The sequence below is a fragment of the Artemia sp. Qi Xiang Cuo genome, chromosome 1 (assembly GCF_049724085.1).
Source record: "Artemia sp. Qi Xiang Cuo chromosome 1, ASM4972408v1, whole genome shotgun sequence".
Taxonomy (NCBI): Eukaryota; Metazoa; Arthropoda; class Branchiopoda; order Anostraca; family Artemiidae; genus Artemia; species Artemia sp. Qi Xiang Cuo.
In genome coordinates, this window is record NC_142794.1 from 18,115,515 (window position 1) to 18,135,493 (window position 19,979).

Sequence of the window (19,979 nt, forward strand, 5' to 3'; positions counted from 1 at the left end):
AGACTTTAATTTCTGATTTTTTTTTTTAATCATGCCGGTAATGCCGCCTCCGTGGAAAATTCTTCTCATAAATACCCCCTGCCCCCTGGTAAAAAGTTGTTCCCGCAGAAAATTCCCTCTGGAGAATTTATCCTGTAAAAAAAAACTCACCCATGGAGAATTTCTCCCGTGGAAAATTTCCGCACCTACGGAAAGATTTTCTAGACAATTCCAACCCGGTAAATATTGCCCTGGACAGTTCCCCTTGATATCTCTATATTTAAAAGTGAGTCGGCAAACAGAAAGTAAGATTTCCCTTGGAAAGCTCACCTCCCGGGAATTTCCCTCCCCACGGAAAATGATCCCCGTAGAAAATACTCCCAGATGAAAATTCTCCTCCCTCCCAGGAAAATGTCTGTATACTTCCCAATAAGAAAAAAAAGTATGTAAACAATGGGCAAGTTTCCTGACTTACGAACCTTTCCCCAGGGGCTTTAGGGGGGAGAGGGGGTTATGGTATTCTTGAAGACATAGTTACTGGGCTTTTGAACTATGCTCAACAATATGTCTATCTCGTAATTCTGATCGGATGACTTTTTGGAGAGAAAAAGTGGGTGGGAGGGGGGCCAGTTGCCCTCCAATCTTTTTGAATACTTAAGAAGGGCACTAGGACCATTGATTCTTTGCGACCATCCCTGGGAAAAACAAACAAAAAACAAATAAACCCGATTGTGATCTTTCTTCTGGCAAAAAATACAAAATTTTTGTAGCTTCCAAGCTTGAAACTTCTACATCAGGGTTCATGGATACACTGAATCTGATGGTTTGATTCTCATTAAGATTCCTTGACTTTTACGGGGTGTTTTCGAAAATCAGGCAAACTTTCTCAGGCTCTTAGCTTTCGATGGGTAACACTAAACTGAATGAATCTTATATATTTGGAATCAACAAAATGAGCCAATTCTATTGATATATCTATTAATATACTGGAATCAACATAATGAGCCGATTCTATTGATATATCTATTGATATAGAAATTCCGTTTTTTAGAGCTTCGGTTAATATTGAGCCGCATCGCTCCTTACTTGCATTTCGTCACCACGAACTGTTTGATGAAAAAATTCGCTAAGTTGCAGTTTGAATTTTACGGGAGATTGATTTTCACCGTTGAAAGAATATTATTTTTTCTCTACTTGTTTACCAAGATATCAACAAATAATATTATAGTAATATAACCTGTATCTTTTTATTATTCTAAAGAATTTGAAACATAGACTCTATGTTGTTTTTGGAATATAAGTTCCTTCTACTTGTCTTGTAATCAATATAGTTTGATGTGTAGTCGTTTTTAAGTTTGTAGGTTTTGTTTATGTAAGTATCTAAATTTGTACATGTGTGAATATGTAGATTGGTAGATATGTAGATTTAAATTTGATTTGTAGATATTTAGCTTCAGTATCTTCTTGTCTGAAGTATGGTTTGTCCTTGCTAGCCAGATGAAATTGTTGGGCCTTAGATTTACCCTCCCTCCCTCCCAAAGAATAAAAATGTGTATGGTAGGCTCTATAATTTGTCATTTTCGTACAATTTTTATACAGTTTGCCTTTAACTTGAATTTTTTGCAATTAAGACGGTTCAACTTATTGACCTAAGAACAAAAAAAAATGTTAAATGACTTTTCTTATAATCTCAAATATTTACAAAAATAGACTATTAATTTCTTATTATATCTTTAATTGCTTGGTTTGTAAGCGGGATAGTTGGATTTGTATTCTGGATATTTAGCTTCACCAGTGTACTGAACATCAGCAACATAGCCAGTATAAGCATCGACATTATAGGTCACAGTTTGAACTCGTCCGTCAGGGAGTAGAACTCTGTATGAGCCAGATGTTTGACCTGAAGCATCAGTGTCTTGCTGGTGAGCATAATCGTTGTAAGATGGATCATCTTTAACTGCCCATGCGAAATTGTAGGGTCTTGGTTCGTATGCGGGCTCCTTGTTGTACGAGGGGCTTGGATATTTGTCTTGAGCTGCAACAACAGCAACAATAGCAGCAAGAATGATTACCTAGAAGTAAAACCCAATATTTGATTATAGTTTAATCTTAAAAACTATTGATTTATAGGTGAGTAAATATTATAATCGCTAAATAAATAAATATATCCGAATATAAAGAAATAACTCTACTGTTGAAAAAGACTCTAGATTTTTTCTCTAGCTCGAACTTTGTAGCTAACGAACTTTGCAGCTAACCGTCAATAGTGTACTGTGCTAAAAATTTAAATGATTTTATATGAGACGGACTCCCCCCCCCAAAAAAAAATAGAACATGTTTATTTGAACCACATGTTGTCATTTTTCTTCTTGTTTTGGTAGATTAATCAATTAGAACTAGGGGCTATAGAAAATCTGTGAAAAATTAATTCGATTAGTAAGGTTGTATCTAGTGTCTTTTCAGTGTTAGGTTAGAAATGTGTGTTGCATCGCGGCTCACCTTTAGTGCTCAAAATGACTAGTTTTGGACCAAAATGGGACCTACTTGCTTATGTGAAGAATTAGAAGATTTGACAAAAACCGTAATTGTCAAGAATTTGGGAATTTTCCTTAAGGCTTTTGCGACACGCCGTTGCACAATAGTTCCTTTGAATGCGAAAAATGCAATTTTGTGAATATTTTCTGTTTTAAAGAAGAAAAAATACTTCTGGTGTAATTACTGTGGATGGGAGTGGGGATCGGCTGAAGAAAATCTAGATTTGTACTTGTGACTCAAGTGACTTCTTATTTTTTCAACCTTAAGTTAAACTGGAAGCCCTTATATAATTGAATAGTCCATATTCTTATTTATCATATCTGACTTTGGATTTTACGTTTTCACGAATTTCTCCAGCCAAAAACAACAAATTTTGGCCTACGAAAAAACAGTCATTGGCTAGGATTCTAGCCTAGGAAAATGTCCTGCAAAAAACACCATTGAATCATTAATTTAGAATTTGATAAAAGTCGGTTTAATCAATAATATTTGGCAACTTCGCTTTAGATTTTAACTTGCATGCCCTGGGCAACAGTTTCTTTCAGTCGTTTTGAAGGTTTTTTAGATTAAACTAAGATACATATGAAATTTAATGTGGGCGAGGGACATGAGGAACTGAAATCTAAATTCTTTTTTATTGTGTGTCTAATGTTTCAGATTTTTTTTCTTTTGACGTTTATCAAGATAGTTTTATTTTTGTTTTTTAATATTAAAATCATTTCCAGACATTTGAAGGAGCATTTTAAATATAGATTTTTTCTCAATTCTTGATACAGTAGCCCTACAGATAAAACAGAAATAAACATATTTAGATTCGAAAACTGAATTTTCGCCCTCTTCAGCTGCAGAAGTCTACAAATGTTGCCCCTTTTTTAAGTCCAAATTTAATGGTCTTATAACAATGCTTTGACTATATATGAATAATAAATACTCTTGAGAAAGTGCTGCCGTTCTAATATTTTTCAGGGGCTGGGTGGGTATATCAGAAATAATTTTAGGGTTATCTATTTCACTGTTTTCAAGGGTTTTTTAAGCAAATCTTCTTGCAGAGGATGTCCCTCTCACTCTAGGGGCGTAGCTCCAGAATTTTTATTGGGGAGCAAGAGGGACCCATATCCAGATAGTCAAGGTGCATGGGCTATATAATAATTTTTTCTCCAGATTATTTGCGAGCAACTGCTCCCGTCCCAGAAATGACGCTCCTGTCTCGCTCTTCCCTCTTTGCGAGTAAGCATATGAACATTTTCTTTACAGCTAAGATAGTTTTATAGTAACAGGGAGGCTGTCACCTCGCAGCGTCCATATTACAGGTATTGTCCACAAAGATTCCTGAGAACAAAGGGAGGTTAGGAGAATAATCAACTCATTAAAAGAAAGTTGAAATATTTGTTTTTGGCCAAGTGCTAATATGTTATTTACCTTCATTGTGATACAAAGTTTCGCCTCTGCTCGGAACTAGACACTGAAATGAATTATGTGCAAAAAATAGAATTGATTCACTTATATACCAAATTGAAAATGAAATATAGGATAAGTGGATTTGCATCTAGGCAACCACACCTTTATAAAAATGACCTTAACCGTAGAAGTACATCATTATCTCCTCCTTGCTGAAATTATTTCTGACGCCTATGATGATTAAAACCACTGGTTGACTAGCAACAGTGATTCGGACATAACTTTTTATGTCGGCAGTGTAATTTTCTTCTTCTATTTTTTAGTCATATATATATATATATATATATATATATATATATATATATATATATATATATATATATATATATATATATATATATATATATATATATATATATATATATATATATATATATATATATATATATATATATATATATATATATATATATATATATATATATATATATATATAATTATAATATATTAGGAATATTTTAATATTCCCGTTCAAATTTCTAGAACCCAAAATCATGATCCAAAATTACGGACGTTATAATTTCTGTAATTATTAGCACATGCTATATACAATGGGAAGTTAAATTTTAAAAACACCCTCTTTTTCTTTTTCTACTGGGTAAATTGCTGATATTCTAGGAAAAACACAATGGAAAAATAGAATTCAGTATTATTGAGTTGGAACTTCAAATGCGCCTAAATGAAAAATTCCCTGGAAGCTGGTTACTTTTTAAGTGTATCACTAAAAGTAAACCATCAAAAGTTACGTGCCTGAAAAAAATTGCCTTATTTTCGAAAAAAGGGGGAAACACCCCCTAAAAGTGATAGAATCTTAATGAAAATCAAACCATCAGATTCAACGTAATAGAAGCCCTACTTTAGATGTTTCAAGCTCCTATCTGCGAAAATGTGGAATTTTGTATTTTTTGCTAGACGAAAGATCACGGATGCGTGTTTGTTTGTTTGTTTTTTTTCTGTTTTTTTTTTCAGGGGTCATCGTATCGATCAAGTAGTCCTAGAATATCGTGAGAGGGCTCATTCGAACGGAAATTAAAAGTTCTGGTGCCCTTTTTAAGTGACCAGAAATTGGAGGACAACTTGGCCCCCTCCCTCGCTCATTTTTTCCCAAAGCCACCCAATCAAAATTTTGAGATAGCCATGTTGTTCAGCGTAGTCGAAAATATAATAAACATGTCTTTGAGGATGACTTAATCCCCCACAGTTCCCGGGGGAAGGGCTGCAAGCTATGAACTTTGCCCGTTCTTTACATATTAATTAAAGACAAAAATTTTTCCACAAAATAAGTTTTTCAAAGAAAAGTAAAGAACTCCATTAAACCAAAAATGAGCAAAAATAAAATCAAATAATCTACCAAGCGTGAAACTAACACAAATCAGCATCGATAAATAAATGAAACCCAAAACGAACAGAAATTACAATAAATAACCGAGTCAAACTCAAAACGAGCAGAAATTAACATGAGTAGGGTTGCCTATGCCTTCCCAAGGCCACAACATAATTGTCGTAGAAAGTGTTAGTTACCTTTCAATCACTTTCGACTATTAAAAAGGGCACTAGCCATTTCAATTTCCAATCGAATGAGCCATTTATGAAGTTCCTAAAAACCTTATATGCCCCCAGTGCATAGCTTAAAACCCTTGCCCTGAGGGCTGGGAGGGTGTTCATCCTCGAAGAACTAATTTACAGAACTTTCAATTACGTTGAACAAAATGGCTATCTTAAAATTTTGAGTGGATGTGTTTGGGGAAAAGGTGGGCGTGAGAGGGGGGTTATCTGCCTTCCAATCACTTTCAACTATTAAAAAGGGCACTAGCCCTTTCAATTTCCAATCGAATGAGCCTTTTTTGAAGTTTCTACGACAATGCTTTCTATAAAAACCTTATAGGCCCCAAGGGCATTACATATAACCCTTGCTCTGAGGGCTGTGGGGGAGTGTCCTCCTCAAAAATATAATTTATATCTGGAAATCAACTATGATGAACAAAACGGATATCTCAAAGTTTTGATTGGATGGGTTTCAGTAAAGGGTAGGCCTGGATGGAGTGTTAGTTGCCTTCCAATCACGTTCGACTATGAAAAAGGGCACAAGCCACTCCAATTTCCAATTGAATGAGCCATTTTCGATGTTTCTATGACAAATTCTTCGAAACGAAATGCCCTGGTCTAAAGGAAAAAAATAAAAAGTAATACATTGTGCCAACATTGTTCTTACATCCCCCAAGGGCATAACTTCAAACCCTTGCACTGAGGGTTGTCGGGGAGTGACCTCCTCAAAAACATATTTTCTATGTGGAAATCAACTACGCTGAACAAAATGGCTATCTCAAAATTTTGATTGGATGTGTTTCGGGAAATGGTGGGCGTGGAAGTGGTGTTAGTTGCCTTCCAATCACTTTCGTCTAATAAAAAGGGCAGAAGCCACTTTAATTTCCAATTCAATGAGCCCTTTTCGAAGTTTCTATGACAACTTCTTCGATACGAAGCGCCCTGCTCTAAAGGAAAAAAATAACAAATAATACATTGTGCCAACATCGTTCTTATAGCCCCCCTGGGCATAACTTAAAACCCTTGCCCTGAGGGTTGTGGGGGAGTGACCTCCTCAAAAATATATTTTTTATCTGGAAATCAACTACGCTGAACAAACCGCGATTGCGCTGCCTATGAAAAAGGGCCATTTCGATTTCCAATCAAATGAGCACTGTTTGAAATTTTTACAACAACTTTCTATATAAACCTTATATGCCCCCAGGGCATAACTTACAACCCTTGCACTGAGGGCTCTGATGGGGCTATCATCCTAAAAGACCTAATTTCCAAAACTTTCAACTACGTTGAAAAAAATGGATATCTCAAAATTTTGATTGGATGTGTTTGGGAAAATGGTGGGCGTGAGAGGGGTTTAGTCTCTATCCAATCACATTTAAAAAGGTACTGGCTCTTTCAATTTCCAATTGAATAAGCCCTTTTGAAGTTTCTACGACAACGCTTTCAATAGAAACTATATGCCCCCAGGGCATAACTTACAACCCTTGTCCTGAGGGATGTGGGGGGTGGGGTTGTCATCCTTAGTTGCCCTCGAATTACTTTCGACTATTAAAAAGGGCACTAGCCACTCCAATTTCCAATCGAATTAGCCATTTTTGAAGTTTATACAACAACTCCTTTGATACGAGGTGCACTGGTCTGGAAAAACCAAAAAAAAAAAAAAAAAATAATAATAATACTTTGTGCTAAAATTTTTATTCACTTAGGCAGTGCTATTGAGCTACCTATGATAGTATTGGTTACTGGGAAGTATGCAGACGTTTTCAGTAGGGATTTTTACTTGTAGGGGGGGGGGGGTTCGAGGAGGGGATTACGTGGGAGGATCTTTTCATAGAGGATGTTTCCTTGGGGGAAGGGACATTTCGATGAAGGGGGCGCCGGATTTCCCAGCATTATTTAAAAACGATCAGAAATTAAATAAAAAAGCAAGTTTTTTCAGTTGAAAGTTTGGAGCAGTATTAAAACTTAAAACGAACAGAAATTATTACGTATGTGAGGGGGTTGGCCCCCTAGTCAATATCTCTCTCTTTACGCTAAAATTTTACGCTAAAGTTTAGTACTTTCAAAAGGGCTATCTGTTCTAATTGAACAGCCTTTTTGATTCAGGGATTTTTGATTCGAACAAAATTCAAACTTTAGCGTAAAGAGCGAGGTATCGCATAAAACATGATCATGAATGAAATAGTTTTTCATTTATACTATTACTTAGATCAATGACGTTTCCTATTCACTTGTTCTTTGTTTTGTTTTTGTTTTTTCGCTTAAGAACAACCTAAGTCAAGGCATGAAAGCCCAGGTCTGTATTGGAATGCATTTCACAGATATTTCTCAGCAATACTTAACTATCGGAGTCAGAACCTAATTGACAATGAATGTTGATCAAGATTGAAGATTTGATTCAAGCACACTTCAATCGATTGACAGAACTGCTTGATCAAGCAGCTTGACCGTCGAGGGCCAACTTTAGTAAAGCCATGTCCACATTTTACTGAAATATAATCAGAAATGTCATCTATCTTTCCACATCTATCTCTTTCCTTTGTACTCATTAAATCCTGTAGAAAGTTTCATCTAATACAGTTTGAAATGATTTTGGCATCGTCTCCTATTCATACTTTAGAATCGTTAGCCTGTGACGGTTTCTGTTGCTCAAACAAACTTTAGAATCGTCTCCGTTTACGATTAAATAAATAAACCATACTTTTTTAACTGAAATTAAGGAGCAACATTTAAACTTAAAACGAAAAGAAACTATTCCGTATATGAAAGGGGCTGTCCCCTCCTCAACGCCTTGCTCTTTACGCTAACGTTTGGCTCTTTCTCACAACTCTATTTTTAAAAAAAGCTGTAGCGTAAAGAGCAAGGCGTTGAGGAGGGGACAGCCCCTTTTATATACGGAATAATTTCTTTTCGTTTTAAGTTTTAATGTTGCTCCTTACTCTCAGCTAAAAAAAAACTTTTTTTATCTAGTTTTTGAACGTTTTTGAATTAATGCAGGTTTTGATTTTGGCTCACCATACATGAATAATTAAAACGAAATTCGCATATTAATTTTACTTTTTTTGGTGAAATGGCTTTCTCCAAGGTTGTTTAATTTTATTTACGAACGTTTTTATTAGTAATAAATATATGTAACTTACGAATTAACTTACGTAACGAGCTTCTATATTCATATATTTTTACTGCGTATATTAGAGGGTTCGCCCCCTAGTCAGTACCTCGCTCTTTACGGTAAAGTTTGAATTTTGTTCCAGTTCTTTAAAAATGACCCCTTAATCACAAAGGCCGTTAATTAGAATAAATAGCTCTTACGAAAATACTAACAAAATCTTTGGCTTAAAAGTGGACAACGGCTTCTACGTCTTTTCAAACAGGAGCTTGTTCATGGAAGCAATCATGGTCTTTCTTGAAGCCAATAGAAAAGGCCGTGACCAAGGACAGAGCGCCGTTTACCAAAACTAAGCACACGAGAGCACAAAGTACAAAGACTAAGTACAAACTAAACTTACCAAAACTAAGTACAAAGAGCGAAGTATTGACTAGGGGGCGAACCCAATCATATGCGTAATAATTTCTGTTCGTTTTAAGTTTGGGTGTTGTTCCTTACTTTCAGTGGAAAAACTTTTTTTTATTTAATTCCTGATCATTTTTTTTTAATAATGCTGGGAAATCCGGCGCCTCCTTCATAGCAATGTCCCTTCCCCATAAAACGTCCTCCGTGAAAATCCCTCATACCCCCCCCCCCTCCTCCCGCTACCATAAAAAATCCCCCCTGAATATGTCTGTATACTTCCCCATAACCAATACTATACGTAAACATTGGGTTAAGTTCATAACTTTCAGCCCTCCCCCCGGGACTTTGGGAGATTAAGTCATCCTAAAAGACATAGTTACTAGATCTTCGACCATGCTGAACAAAATGGCTATCTCAAAATTTTGATCCGGATGACTTTGGGGAAAAATGAGCATGGAAGGGGACCTAGTTGGCCTCCAAGTTTTTGGTCACTTAAAAAGGGCACTAGAACTTTTAATTTTCGTTGGAATGAGCCCTCCCACGATATTCTAGGACCACTGGGTCGATACAATCAACCCTGGGGAAAAACACGCATCCGTGATCTTTCTTCTGGCAAAAAATACAAAATTCCACATTTTTGCAGATAGGAGCTTGAAACATATAGAGTAGGACTGTTCGATACGCTGAATCTGGTGGTGTGATTTTCATTAAGGTTTTATATTTTTTAGGGGTTGTTTCCCCCTTTTTTCGAAAATCAGGCAAAGTTTCTCAGGCGCGTAACTTTTGATGGGTAAGACTATACTAGATGAAACTTATATATTTGAAATCAACATTAAAATCTTATTCTTTTGATTCTGATCCTTATAAACAGTTCGTTACCACGAACTGTTTATAAGTTTATCTGAAATCGTCCCATTTCGAAAATGGTACTTCCGTATTATATGGTACACACTCGAGAATGTGGATCTGCAGATAAGACAGTAAACCGGTTTAACTTAGTTGAAATCTACGTTGTAGGTATATTTTTATTTAATATTTTTATATGTAGAGAGGGTATTTTGATTGGGTTAGGATTGGTATTTAATATAATGCGTTCTGGGCGTGCCGCCCCCCCCCTCCGCCATAATTCTTTGTTGTAATTTTAATAATTTTGTTACTAAAGTATTGTGTTTCCATCATGTTTAGCTATATTTCATTATGATTAACGAAATTTCCTTTCTCGAGTGTGTACCATATAATACCACGAAAATATTTATTAAATATTTGTATCGCCTGCTTTATCATTATTTTGTCTTTCATAGGTTCTTACTTGAGTGAGTTCGACCAAGGGCTGTAAAAGAGCGCAAAATTAAAAGCAATTTTGTAAAAGTGGCAAAATAGCCTTCCCCTTGTAAGGGGAAGGGCTCTAAGGGCAAAATTTGCTGAGTCACACATCCTTTCCATTTTCTTTACAGTGTGAAATCTATTAGATTAGAGGATATTTTAGTATAATTTATTTTTCTCCAATTGGCCATGGTTTGATGGGAACTTGATTTTAATTCAAAAATAAACGGGCCCCGGCAGGGGATTCTCATTGTCTATATATGGATTCTCATTGTCGCTTGTCTTTTAACCGCAGACGTGAGCCTCTTCTTGATGTCATGACGTCACCACAGGTTCATTACAACCACCCTGAGAAAAATACGAATTATTCCTTAAAGTACTGACCTATTTAGAACGTTTTTGTGGCCAGTCATACTCACTTTCTCGCTGTCGCTCATAATTCTCACTGTCACTTATGTTCTAACCGCATATTTCTTTTTTGTTGCTGTGGCATTTCTTTTAGCCGCATATCTCTTCGTTCTTTACTTTAAATTTTAATTCGTTCTACTTCTTGTTATCACATCTATTATAACCGCATATTTCTTTGATTTGCATTTTTGTTTTGACTTGTTTTAATTCTTGATGCCGATTATCTTCAAACCGGATATTTCTTTCTTCTTCACTTATTTTTAGCTCGTTGGAATTTTCGCTCACGCAAGTATTCTGACTGTATCTTCGTTTTCGTTTATAATTAATTTAGACTTTTTTTCAATACCCTTTACCTTGGCTCTCGGATTGGTCTGATCCGTCAGATTGGATTGGTCTTGTCATGTTTGATTGTCTAGGTTCTTCATTTGTCCTCTAGGCATTATAATAACTCCCTTTAATTGCTCTACTTACTCTAGGCATTATGAAACTACTTAAAATGCCATTTGTAAATAGGCTAATTACACTTTGTATTTTATATTTAGCTATGTTCCTTTTGTTGTGTCGTATGCGTCATATATATTATATATATATATATATATATATATATATATATATATATATATATATATATATATATATATATATATATATATATATATATATATATATATATATATATATATATATATATATATATATATATATATATATATATGTATGTGTACTCATAAATACGAAGTAAATCATATGTATTTTCCCGTCATTCATTTGTTTCTAGTGTTGTTTTGCCTGCATCATAGACACTGAAAACGATACAACCACTACTGAGGCAAATATGACGTAAGTATGATTTTCGAATGTATTCATAAATATGACGTCACTTACATAAATATTTTTTTCCAAAGTTGTGGCTTTTAACGAATTTTCTCAAATTTCTGATCTATATACCAGGGCCGTATCCAGGATTTTTGTTCGGGGGTGGGGGGGGGGTTAACTCATTTTTAACCGTGGTCGTTTTATAAAAAACACCAGCAACAATACGTTATCACGATACCGTTATTCCCCCCCATGCCAACGAGGACGCGTCCACAAGGCATACTTTCGTACTATAAGGGGCTTTTTTTTTTTTTTTTTTTTTTTTTTTTTTTTTTTTTTTTTTTTTTAGTAACACAAAAAAAAGAAAATTATTTACACACAGTTAAATACTACAAGTTTTTTTTTTTCGCAAAAAGAAGCCAAATAGTATGCTAGAAGTAGTCTATATATTTTTTAGTTTTTTTTTTAGCTAAAAGCAAGGGTGAATATCTATAAAACGAAATCCAGGCGACAATTTTTCTTCCCTGCAAAAATGTCGATGACTTTGTCAGGGCAGATGTCAACGTCCCTATGGACTGCAAGGAGGGCTAGGCCATTCAGTCGTTCTTCTCCTGTTGAATTTCTCAGCCAGGTTTTGAGCCTTCTGAGCGTTGAGAAACATTTTTTCCGGAGTAGCAGTGCTAACAGGTAACGTCGCAAGAACAGCCAGAAGAAGAAAAACATTTGGAAAAAAGGTAGCGTCGCATGCCTGAAGCGAAGACACAGTACAAGTAGGCCTCTCTGATACCGGAGCATTCTCCCACCTGATGCGTCATAGCTGAATTTCTTGCTTCAGACAGTTTGGCTCGGGAAGAATATCGCCATAGAATTCAACCAATGACTCCAGGTTTAATGCTTTCAGATCGACAGAAACAATTTTGGCAGGAGAAAGGACGCTGAGATTTGACAGCAGTTTCTGGTGAAGCACAAATCGTTGTTTCAGCTCGGAATTGAAGTGGTCCAGGAAAGGAATAAAGAGCGAGGTTCTAGAGTGGTTGAGAAGGTCTGGATCGTCTGCGTGCATACTCCGGCCACCTCTCGTCCTTGGACGAGTCATCTCCAGTCCTAAGTCGCTGGCAAAACGCTGAGCTTCGTCGAAAATAGACGTGAAAGCAGTAGTAGCATTTCCACGCATTTCCTTTGTTTTTGAAAGGACAGTTTCCACATGCCTGCATGCAGCTGCCAAATCATAGTCAACTGACTGAAGAGTCTTGCACAATGGAAGCGTAAGGCAGAAAAGCTATTTGACCACACGGAGATACACAACAAATTGCGACTGGTTCATCGTGTCCAGCAACTGCGCCGCTTTTGTAGAAGTTTCTGCCTGTCCGTTCTCTTCAAGAGGTTCCAGGGATCGCAGGATTGGTCAGTACAGCTCAAGAAAACAGACGACTGAATCGTGGCACTCCACCCATCTTGTTTCGCAGAGTCCGGTTAAAGTATGTTTCCTCGAATTCGGTAGTATTTCGTTGATCTTCTCTTTTGAATTCTGTGTCCTGAGTGGGGAAGTATGGTAAAAACTGCAGAGTTGTGACAAAACACCGAAGAAATGCTTAAACGCCAGAATAGAGCATACAGAAGAGATGACCAAGTTGAGACTGTGCGCACTACAATGGACGTAAAGCGCCTTCGGAAACTTTTCACGTATAACAGCCTGGACACCCCTAAGATGCCCACTCATCGCTGCTGCACCGTCATATCCCTGACCAAACATCTTGTTCAGATTAAGACCAAGGCTTTCGAGAAATTGCAGGATTGATGAAGCCAGACCTAGCCCAGTCAAATCAGAAACTGGGGTAAAACCAAGGAAGTCCTCATGCAAGTTCCCTTTGAAAGTGTGGCGGACGCAAAAAGACAGCTATTCGGTATTCGAAACGTCCGCCGGTTCATCGGCAAGCACCGAAAAGCATGGACTTGCGTTTGCTCTTTCCACAATAGACTGCTGAAGAAGCTCCCCGGATGCGGCAATAATACCATTCTGGATGATGGGAGAAAGATATGTGGCATTTCCGGTCGCAGAAAGAAGGTGGTTCTTCAGAACATCGTCACCGTGTCTCGCCCTCAGCCGCAGTAGTGCTTGGAAGTTGCCATCATTGTGAGAAGGTTCTGGATCCGGGACCGAAATGGGGCCGGAATCGTTGGTACCACGAGAGGGCAAGTTGTTGCCACCCACAAAATATCACCGTCTCAACAATTGGTCGCAACTTCTGGCGCGAAAAACGCTTGGGCGCGAAAAACGACGTAATGTCACACTTCCTCTTCATGTTGAAATCGCTCTTCTCTTAGCCAAGTCCGAAATTGAACTGAACTGAACTGACAATCTTGCACTCTCTTATAGCATACCTCGAGTGCCCATTAATCCTAATTTACTATGCAAGGTCAAGTGAACATGGGGTTACCTAATTCCGTAAGCTGATCAGAGCGCATATTATTAACCCTAATTTACTATGCAAGGTCAGGTGAACATGGGGTTACCTAATTGTGTAAGCTGATCAGAGCGCATATTATTAACCCTAATTTACTATGCAAGGTCAGGTGAACATGGGGTTACCTACGGTTACCTAATTGCGTAAGCTGATCAGAACCGTTAACACACAAAATGCAATAGAATTTAGTGTGGGAGTATATTTTTTTCCTGGTAAGGTTTTGTCTTGACAGGTATTTTTTAGACTAATTTTCGACTCGGTCAAATATTTCGGGGGGGGGGGGGGGGCTCAAACCGGGTAACCCCCCACCCCCCCCTGGATACGGCCTTGCTATATACATTGTTGTTTTAGGTCAGAAAATCCCAGGATACCAAATTTTCTCGAAAAAATGTGGAGTCATTTTCGAGAAAAAATAAATAAACACACAAATACACAATTATATATATATATATATATATATATATATATATATATATATATATATATTATATATATATATATATATATATATATATATATATATATATATATATATATATATATATATATATATATATATATATATATATATATATATATATATATTTATATATTTCAGGCCCTGGCACTTTGCACGTGTCTTCTAAACGCAGACAATTTGGGCCTTCTCTTGATGTCATGACGTCCAAATGGACCTTAAATTAGCTTAGAAGTGGTGCCTTTTTATAATTACACTTTTGTATTGGAACTTTAACTTTTGCCTCGACTTGGCTTTTGTCATTATAAAAGACATATCGCCGAACCTTTGTTTCTTTCAATTGTTCAGGTGGTAGGACAAAAACTTCTTTTTCTTCCAACGATTTATCTAGTCCAGGTTTTTGATTTTACAAGGTATGGAAGGCATTGGAGACCACCTGTGTTTCTTTTAATTGTTAAGGTGATGGGACAAAATCTTCTTCTTTTGCCTTGGCTTGTCTTTTGTTATTATGAAAGATATATCGGCGAACCCTTTTTTTTAAACAAATGTTTAAAACATTTGTTTTTTTCAAATGGGGAACGCGGCAGGCTGCTATATATAGATTCCCTCTGTCGCTTGTGTTCTAAACGCAGACGATTTGAGTCTTTTCTTGATGTCATAACGTCCCAAATGGATCATTAAATCCAAATGGATCTAAATTAGAAGTGATGCCTTTGTAAAATTAATTTTTTTTTTTTTTGGACCTTTAACTTTTGCCTCGGCTTGTCTTTTGTCATTATGAAAGACATATCGCCAAACCTTTGTTTCTTTTAATTGTTTGGGTGGTGGGACAAAAACTTCTTTTTCTTCCAACGATTTACTAGTCCAGGTTTTGATTTTACAAGGTATGGATGGCATTGACCACCACCTTTGTTTTTTTTAATTGTTCAGGTATTGGGAAAAAACTCATTCTGCCTTGGCTTGTCTTTTGTCATTATGAAAGACATCGCCGAACCTTTGTTTATTTTAATTGTTCTTGTGGTGGGACAAAAACTTCTTTTTCTTCCAGTGATTTATCCCCAAAAAAATTCAAATGAATGTGCATTGTCAGTTTAATATGCATATGCTGATATTTATTTCTTAAAATCTCAATTAGTTTTTGATTTCTTAAAGTTATAAAAGTGAAAACATTTAAAACAATTTTTTCATTAAAGTACAAATTATATTCTAGCTTTTAGAAAGCATAGAATTTAGGACCTTACTCAGATTAATTTCTACTCGTTTTGAGTTTGACTTATTTTACTTTCTGTTTGTTTTGGGTTTCATTTTTTTATTAATACTGAATTGTGGTAGTTGTATACTTGATAGATTGTTTGATTCTATTTTTGTTCATTTTTGTTTTAATGGAGTTCTTTACTTTTTTTTTTGAAAACTTATTTTGTGTAAAAAGTTTTTTGTTTAATCTCTGTCGGTTTATATTGACATAGTCTTTTTCAGGGAGGAAGACTGAGCCTCTTCTGAACTTAAACAACCATATCTTCCATAGAAACCTTAAATACCCCCTGGATATAACTTACAACCCTTGCCCCTACTCTCTGGGGTTTGTTTCAACCCCAAAAGCCTTGTTATATGATTACTATTTTGAATAGAATGGCTATCTCAAAATTTCTATTTGACGCATTTCGGGACAATACAACGTGTGTGGGGGGAGGGGGTATCTGCCTTTTGATCACTTTGACTCATAAGAAGAGCAATAGAGTATCTGATTAACAATCCAATGAGCCCCCTTCGCAATTTATATGACCATACTTTCTATAAGAACCCTATATGTCCCCAGGGCATAACTTAAAACCCTTTCCCTGAGGGCTGGGGGGATTTGTTATCCCCAAAGACATGATTTCCAGACCTTTCTGATAGGCTGAAAAAAATGTCTATATCAAAATTTTAATTGGAAGAGTTTGGGGAAATTATAGGCGGAGGGCATTTGCCCTTTGATCACTTTCGACTAATAAAAAAAGGCACTAGTCCTCTCAATTTCAACTCGAATGAGCCCTTTTTAAGCTTCTATGACAAAACTTTCTATAAAAACCTTGTATGCCCCAAGGGCATAACTTACAACCTTAGCCCTGAGGGTTGTGAGGGGGGTAGTCATACTCAAAAACATAATTTCCGGACCCTTCAACTACGTTCAACAAAAAGTGGCTATATAAAAATGTCGATCAGAAGTGTTTGGGGAAATGATGGGCGTGGGGGGGGGGCATCCGCCCTCCGACCGCTTTTGACAATAAATAAGGACACTAGCCCTCTCAATTCCCAATTGAATGAGTGCTTTTTGAAGTTTGTACGACAACGCTGGCAAAGACTAACACTGAAACTTTACAGAAAAACTTCTTTAAATGTTTTCACTTTTATAACTTTAAGAAATCAAAAACTAATTAAGATTTTAAGGAATAAATATCAGCATATGTATATTAAACTGAAAATGCACATTTTTTTTCAGCAATTTCATTTGAATTTGTTTTAGTAAAGCGCAATTTATATTCTGGCTTTTAGAAACCTCTTATGCCCCCAGGGCATAACTACCAACCTTAGTACTGAGGACTGGGGGGGGGGGGTTGTTGTAGTCAAAGACATAATTTTCGGACCCTTCAACTACCTTCAACAAAATGCCTAAATAAAAATGTTGATCGGAAGTGTTTGGAGAAATGATTGGCGGGAGGTGGGGGGGGGGTTTCGTCCTCCAATCCCTTTTGACTATTAATAAAAGCACTAGCCCTTTTTATTTCCAATCGAATGAGCCTTTTTTGAGATTTATACGACAATACGCTGTTATATATGCCCCCAGGGCATAACGAACAATCCTTGCCCTGGGGGTTTGGGAGGGGGTTTTTTCCTCAAAGATCTAATTCCCAGAACTTTCAACTACGTTGAACCTAATGGCTATCTCAAAATTTTGATTGGATGTGTTTGGGAAAATGGTGGGCGTGAGAGGGGGCTAGTTGCCCGTCAATCACTTTCGACTATTAAAAAGGGCCCTAGCCCTTTCAGTTTACAATCCAGTGAGCCATTTTGAAGTTTCTATGACAAAGATTTCTATAAAAACCTTTAATGCCCCCAGGGCATAACTTGTAACCCTTGCCCTGAGCGCTGTGGGGGGAGTGTCATCCTCAGACATAATTTCTGGACTTTTCAACTACGTTGAACAAAATGGCTGTCTCAAATTTTGACTGGATGTATTTAGGGAAATAGTGGGCGTGAGAGGGGGGTTAGTTGCCCTCCAATCACTTTCGACTATTAAAAAGGGCACTACAACGCTTTCTCTAGAAAAACCTTATATGCCCTCAGGGTGTACCTTACAACCCTTGCCCTGAGGGGGGTTGTCATCCTCAAAGACATAATTTCCTGACCGTTCAACTATGTTGAACAAAATGTATATTTCAAAATTTTGATTGGATGTTTTTGGGGAAACTGTGGGCGTGAGAGGGGGGAGTTTCCCTCCAATTACTTTCGACTATTAAAATGGGTACTAGCCCTTTTAATTTTCAATTGAATGAGCCCTTTTTGAAGTTTCTACGACAACATTTTCTATTAAAAACCTTATATGCCCCCAGGGCATAACTTACAACCATTGCATTGAAGGCTATGGGGGCTTGTCATCCTCAAAGACCTAGTTTCAAGAACTTTCACTACGTTGAACAAAATGCCTATCTAAAAATTTTGATTTGATGTGCTTGGGAAAATGGTGGGCGTGAGAGGATTAGTTGCCCTCTAATCACTTTCGACAATTAAAAAGGACACTAGCCCTCTCAATTGCCAATCGAATGAACCCTTTTTGAAGTTTTTACGACAACACTTTTTATCTTATATGCCCCCAGGGCATAACTTATAACCCTTGACCTAAGGGCTCTGATGGGGTTATTATCCTCAAAGACCTAATTTCCAGAACTTTCAACTACGTTGAACAAAATGCCCATCTCAAAATTTCGATTGGATGGGTTTGGGGAAATGGGGGGCGTGAGAGGGGGTTATTTGCTCTCCAATCACTTTCCACTATTAAAAAGGCCACTAGCCCTTTAAAGTTCCAATCGAATGAGTCCTTTTTGAAGTTTCTACGACTACGTTTTCTATAAAAAATAACCTCATATGCCCCCTGGGTATAACTTACAATCCTTGCCCTGAGGGCTGTGGAGGGAGTTTCCTCCTCAAAAACATAATTTCCATCTGGAAATCAACTACTTTGAACAAAATGGTTATCTCAAATTTTGATTGAATGTGTTTTGGGAAATAGTGGGTGTGGAAGGGGTGTTAGTTGCCTTCCAATCACTTTCGGCTTTTAAAAAGGGCAATAGCTATTCCAATGTCCAATCGAATGAGTCCTTTTCGAAGTTTCTACGACAACTCCATCGATACGAAGTGCCCTGGTCTAAAGGAAAAAAAATAATATATTGTGCCAACATCGTTCTTTACTTAGGCAGCGCGATGCGCTGCCTATGATAGTATATACATATATATATATATATATATATATATATATATATATATATATATATATATATATATATATATATATATATATATATATATATATATTTATATATATATATATATATATGTATATTTATATATATATATATATATATATATATATATATATTATTTTTTTTTTAAATATAATATTTATTTTTATAATTATTATGTATTGTTTATATATATATATATATATATATATATATATGTATATGTATATATATATATATATATATATATATATATATATATATATATATATATATATATATATATATATATATATATATATATATATATATATATATATATATATATATATATATATATATATATATATATATATATATATATATGCGTGTATCAAGGGTTTTGTCGCACAAAGCAAAAATTTTTGCCCAAATGGGTTTGATTGGGTACTGGGGATGGGTAGTTCCGATCTTATTGGCAAAATATTTGGTTATAAAATAAAAGACTGCATTCATAGACTTGTGTGAACATAGGTGGTTGGGGTAGATGATCGCCTTCTAAAATCAAGGATGTTCTAAAGAATCCCCGGTCAGTTGGGAAATTATTTGTACTAGAAAAAATTAAGTTTGCAAGAAATTAATAAAGGGTTTGCTAATTACTTTAATTTTAAGTCAGGGGAAGAAACTAGACTATGGGGTAAAAACAATGTACCAAAACAGAAACCATGATCTGGGTTGATGTTGATTAGATCTTGATTAGTCCCAGTTTCGTCAGTTCATGAAAATTTAGATGGTGGTAGGGGGAGTAGTGATTTTCGAAATCTAGGGGGTAAATTTGTCGTTTTTCAATTTATTCAAAGACAGTATCAAAAAATGCATTTTTTAATGAAAGTTCCCCCCCCCCTCCCACAAAAAAAGGAGTTAGTTTTCTAAATCTATGGAGCGCACTGCCCCTTGCCCCCTCCTCCCAAAGAAAATTGAGCCCCTGATTAGTCTTGACCAGA

The 19,979-nt window shown here is 36.2% G+C and overlaps 2 protein-coding genes across 3 annotated transcripts in view; one reads left to right on the forward strand and one right to left on the reverse strand.

Moving 5' to 3' along the window:
* LOC148956066 (tonsoku-like protein) overlaps positions 1 to 19,979 on the forward strand; it is a 252,279-nt gene that overhangs the window by 197,121 nt on the left and 35,179 nt on the right. The gene's annotated exons all lie outside the window — the stretch shown is intronic.
* Positions 1,648 to 4,019, reverse strand: LOC148956068 (pro-resilin-like). Its single transcript, XM_089091932.1, has 2 exons — positions 3,934 to 4,019; positions 1,648 to 2,051 (listed from the first exon to the last, which is right to left on the reverse strand). Exons 1-2 carry the CDS (start codon positions 3,937 to 3,939, stop codon positions 1,713 to 1,715), a joined length of 345 nt encoding a protein of 114 aa, XP_088948058.1. The 5' UTR covers positions 3,940 to 4,019; the 3' UTR covers positions 1,648 to 1,712.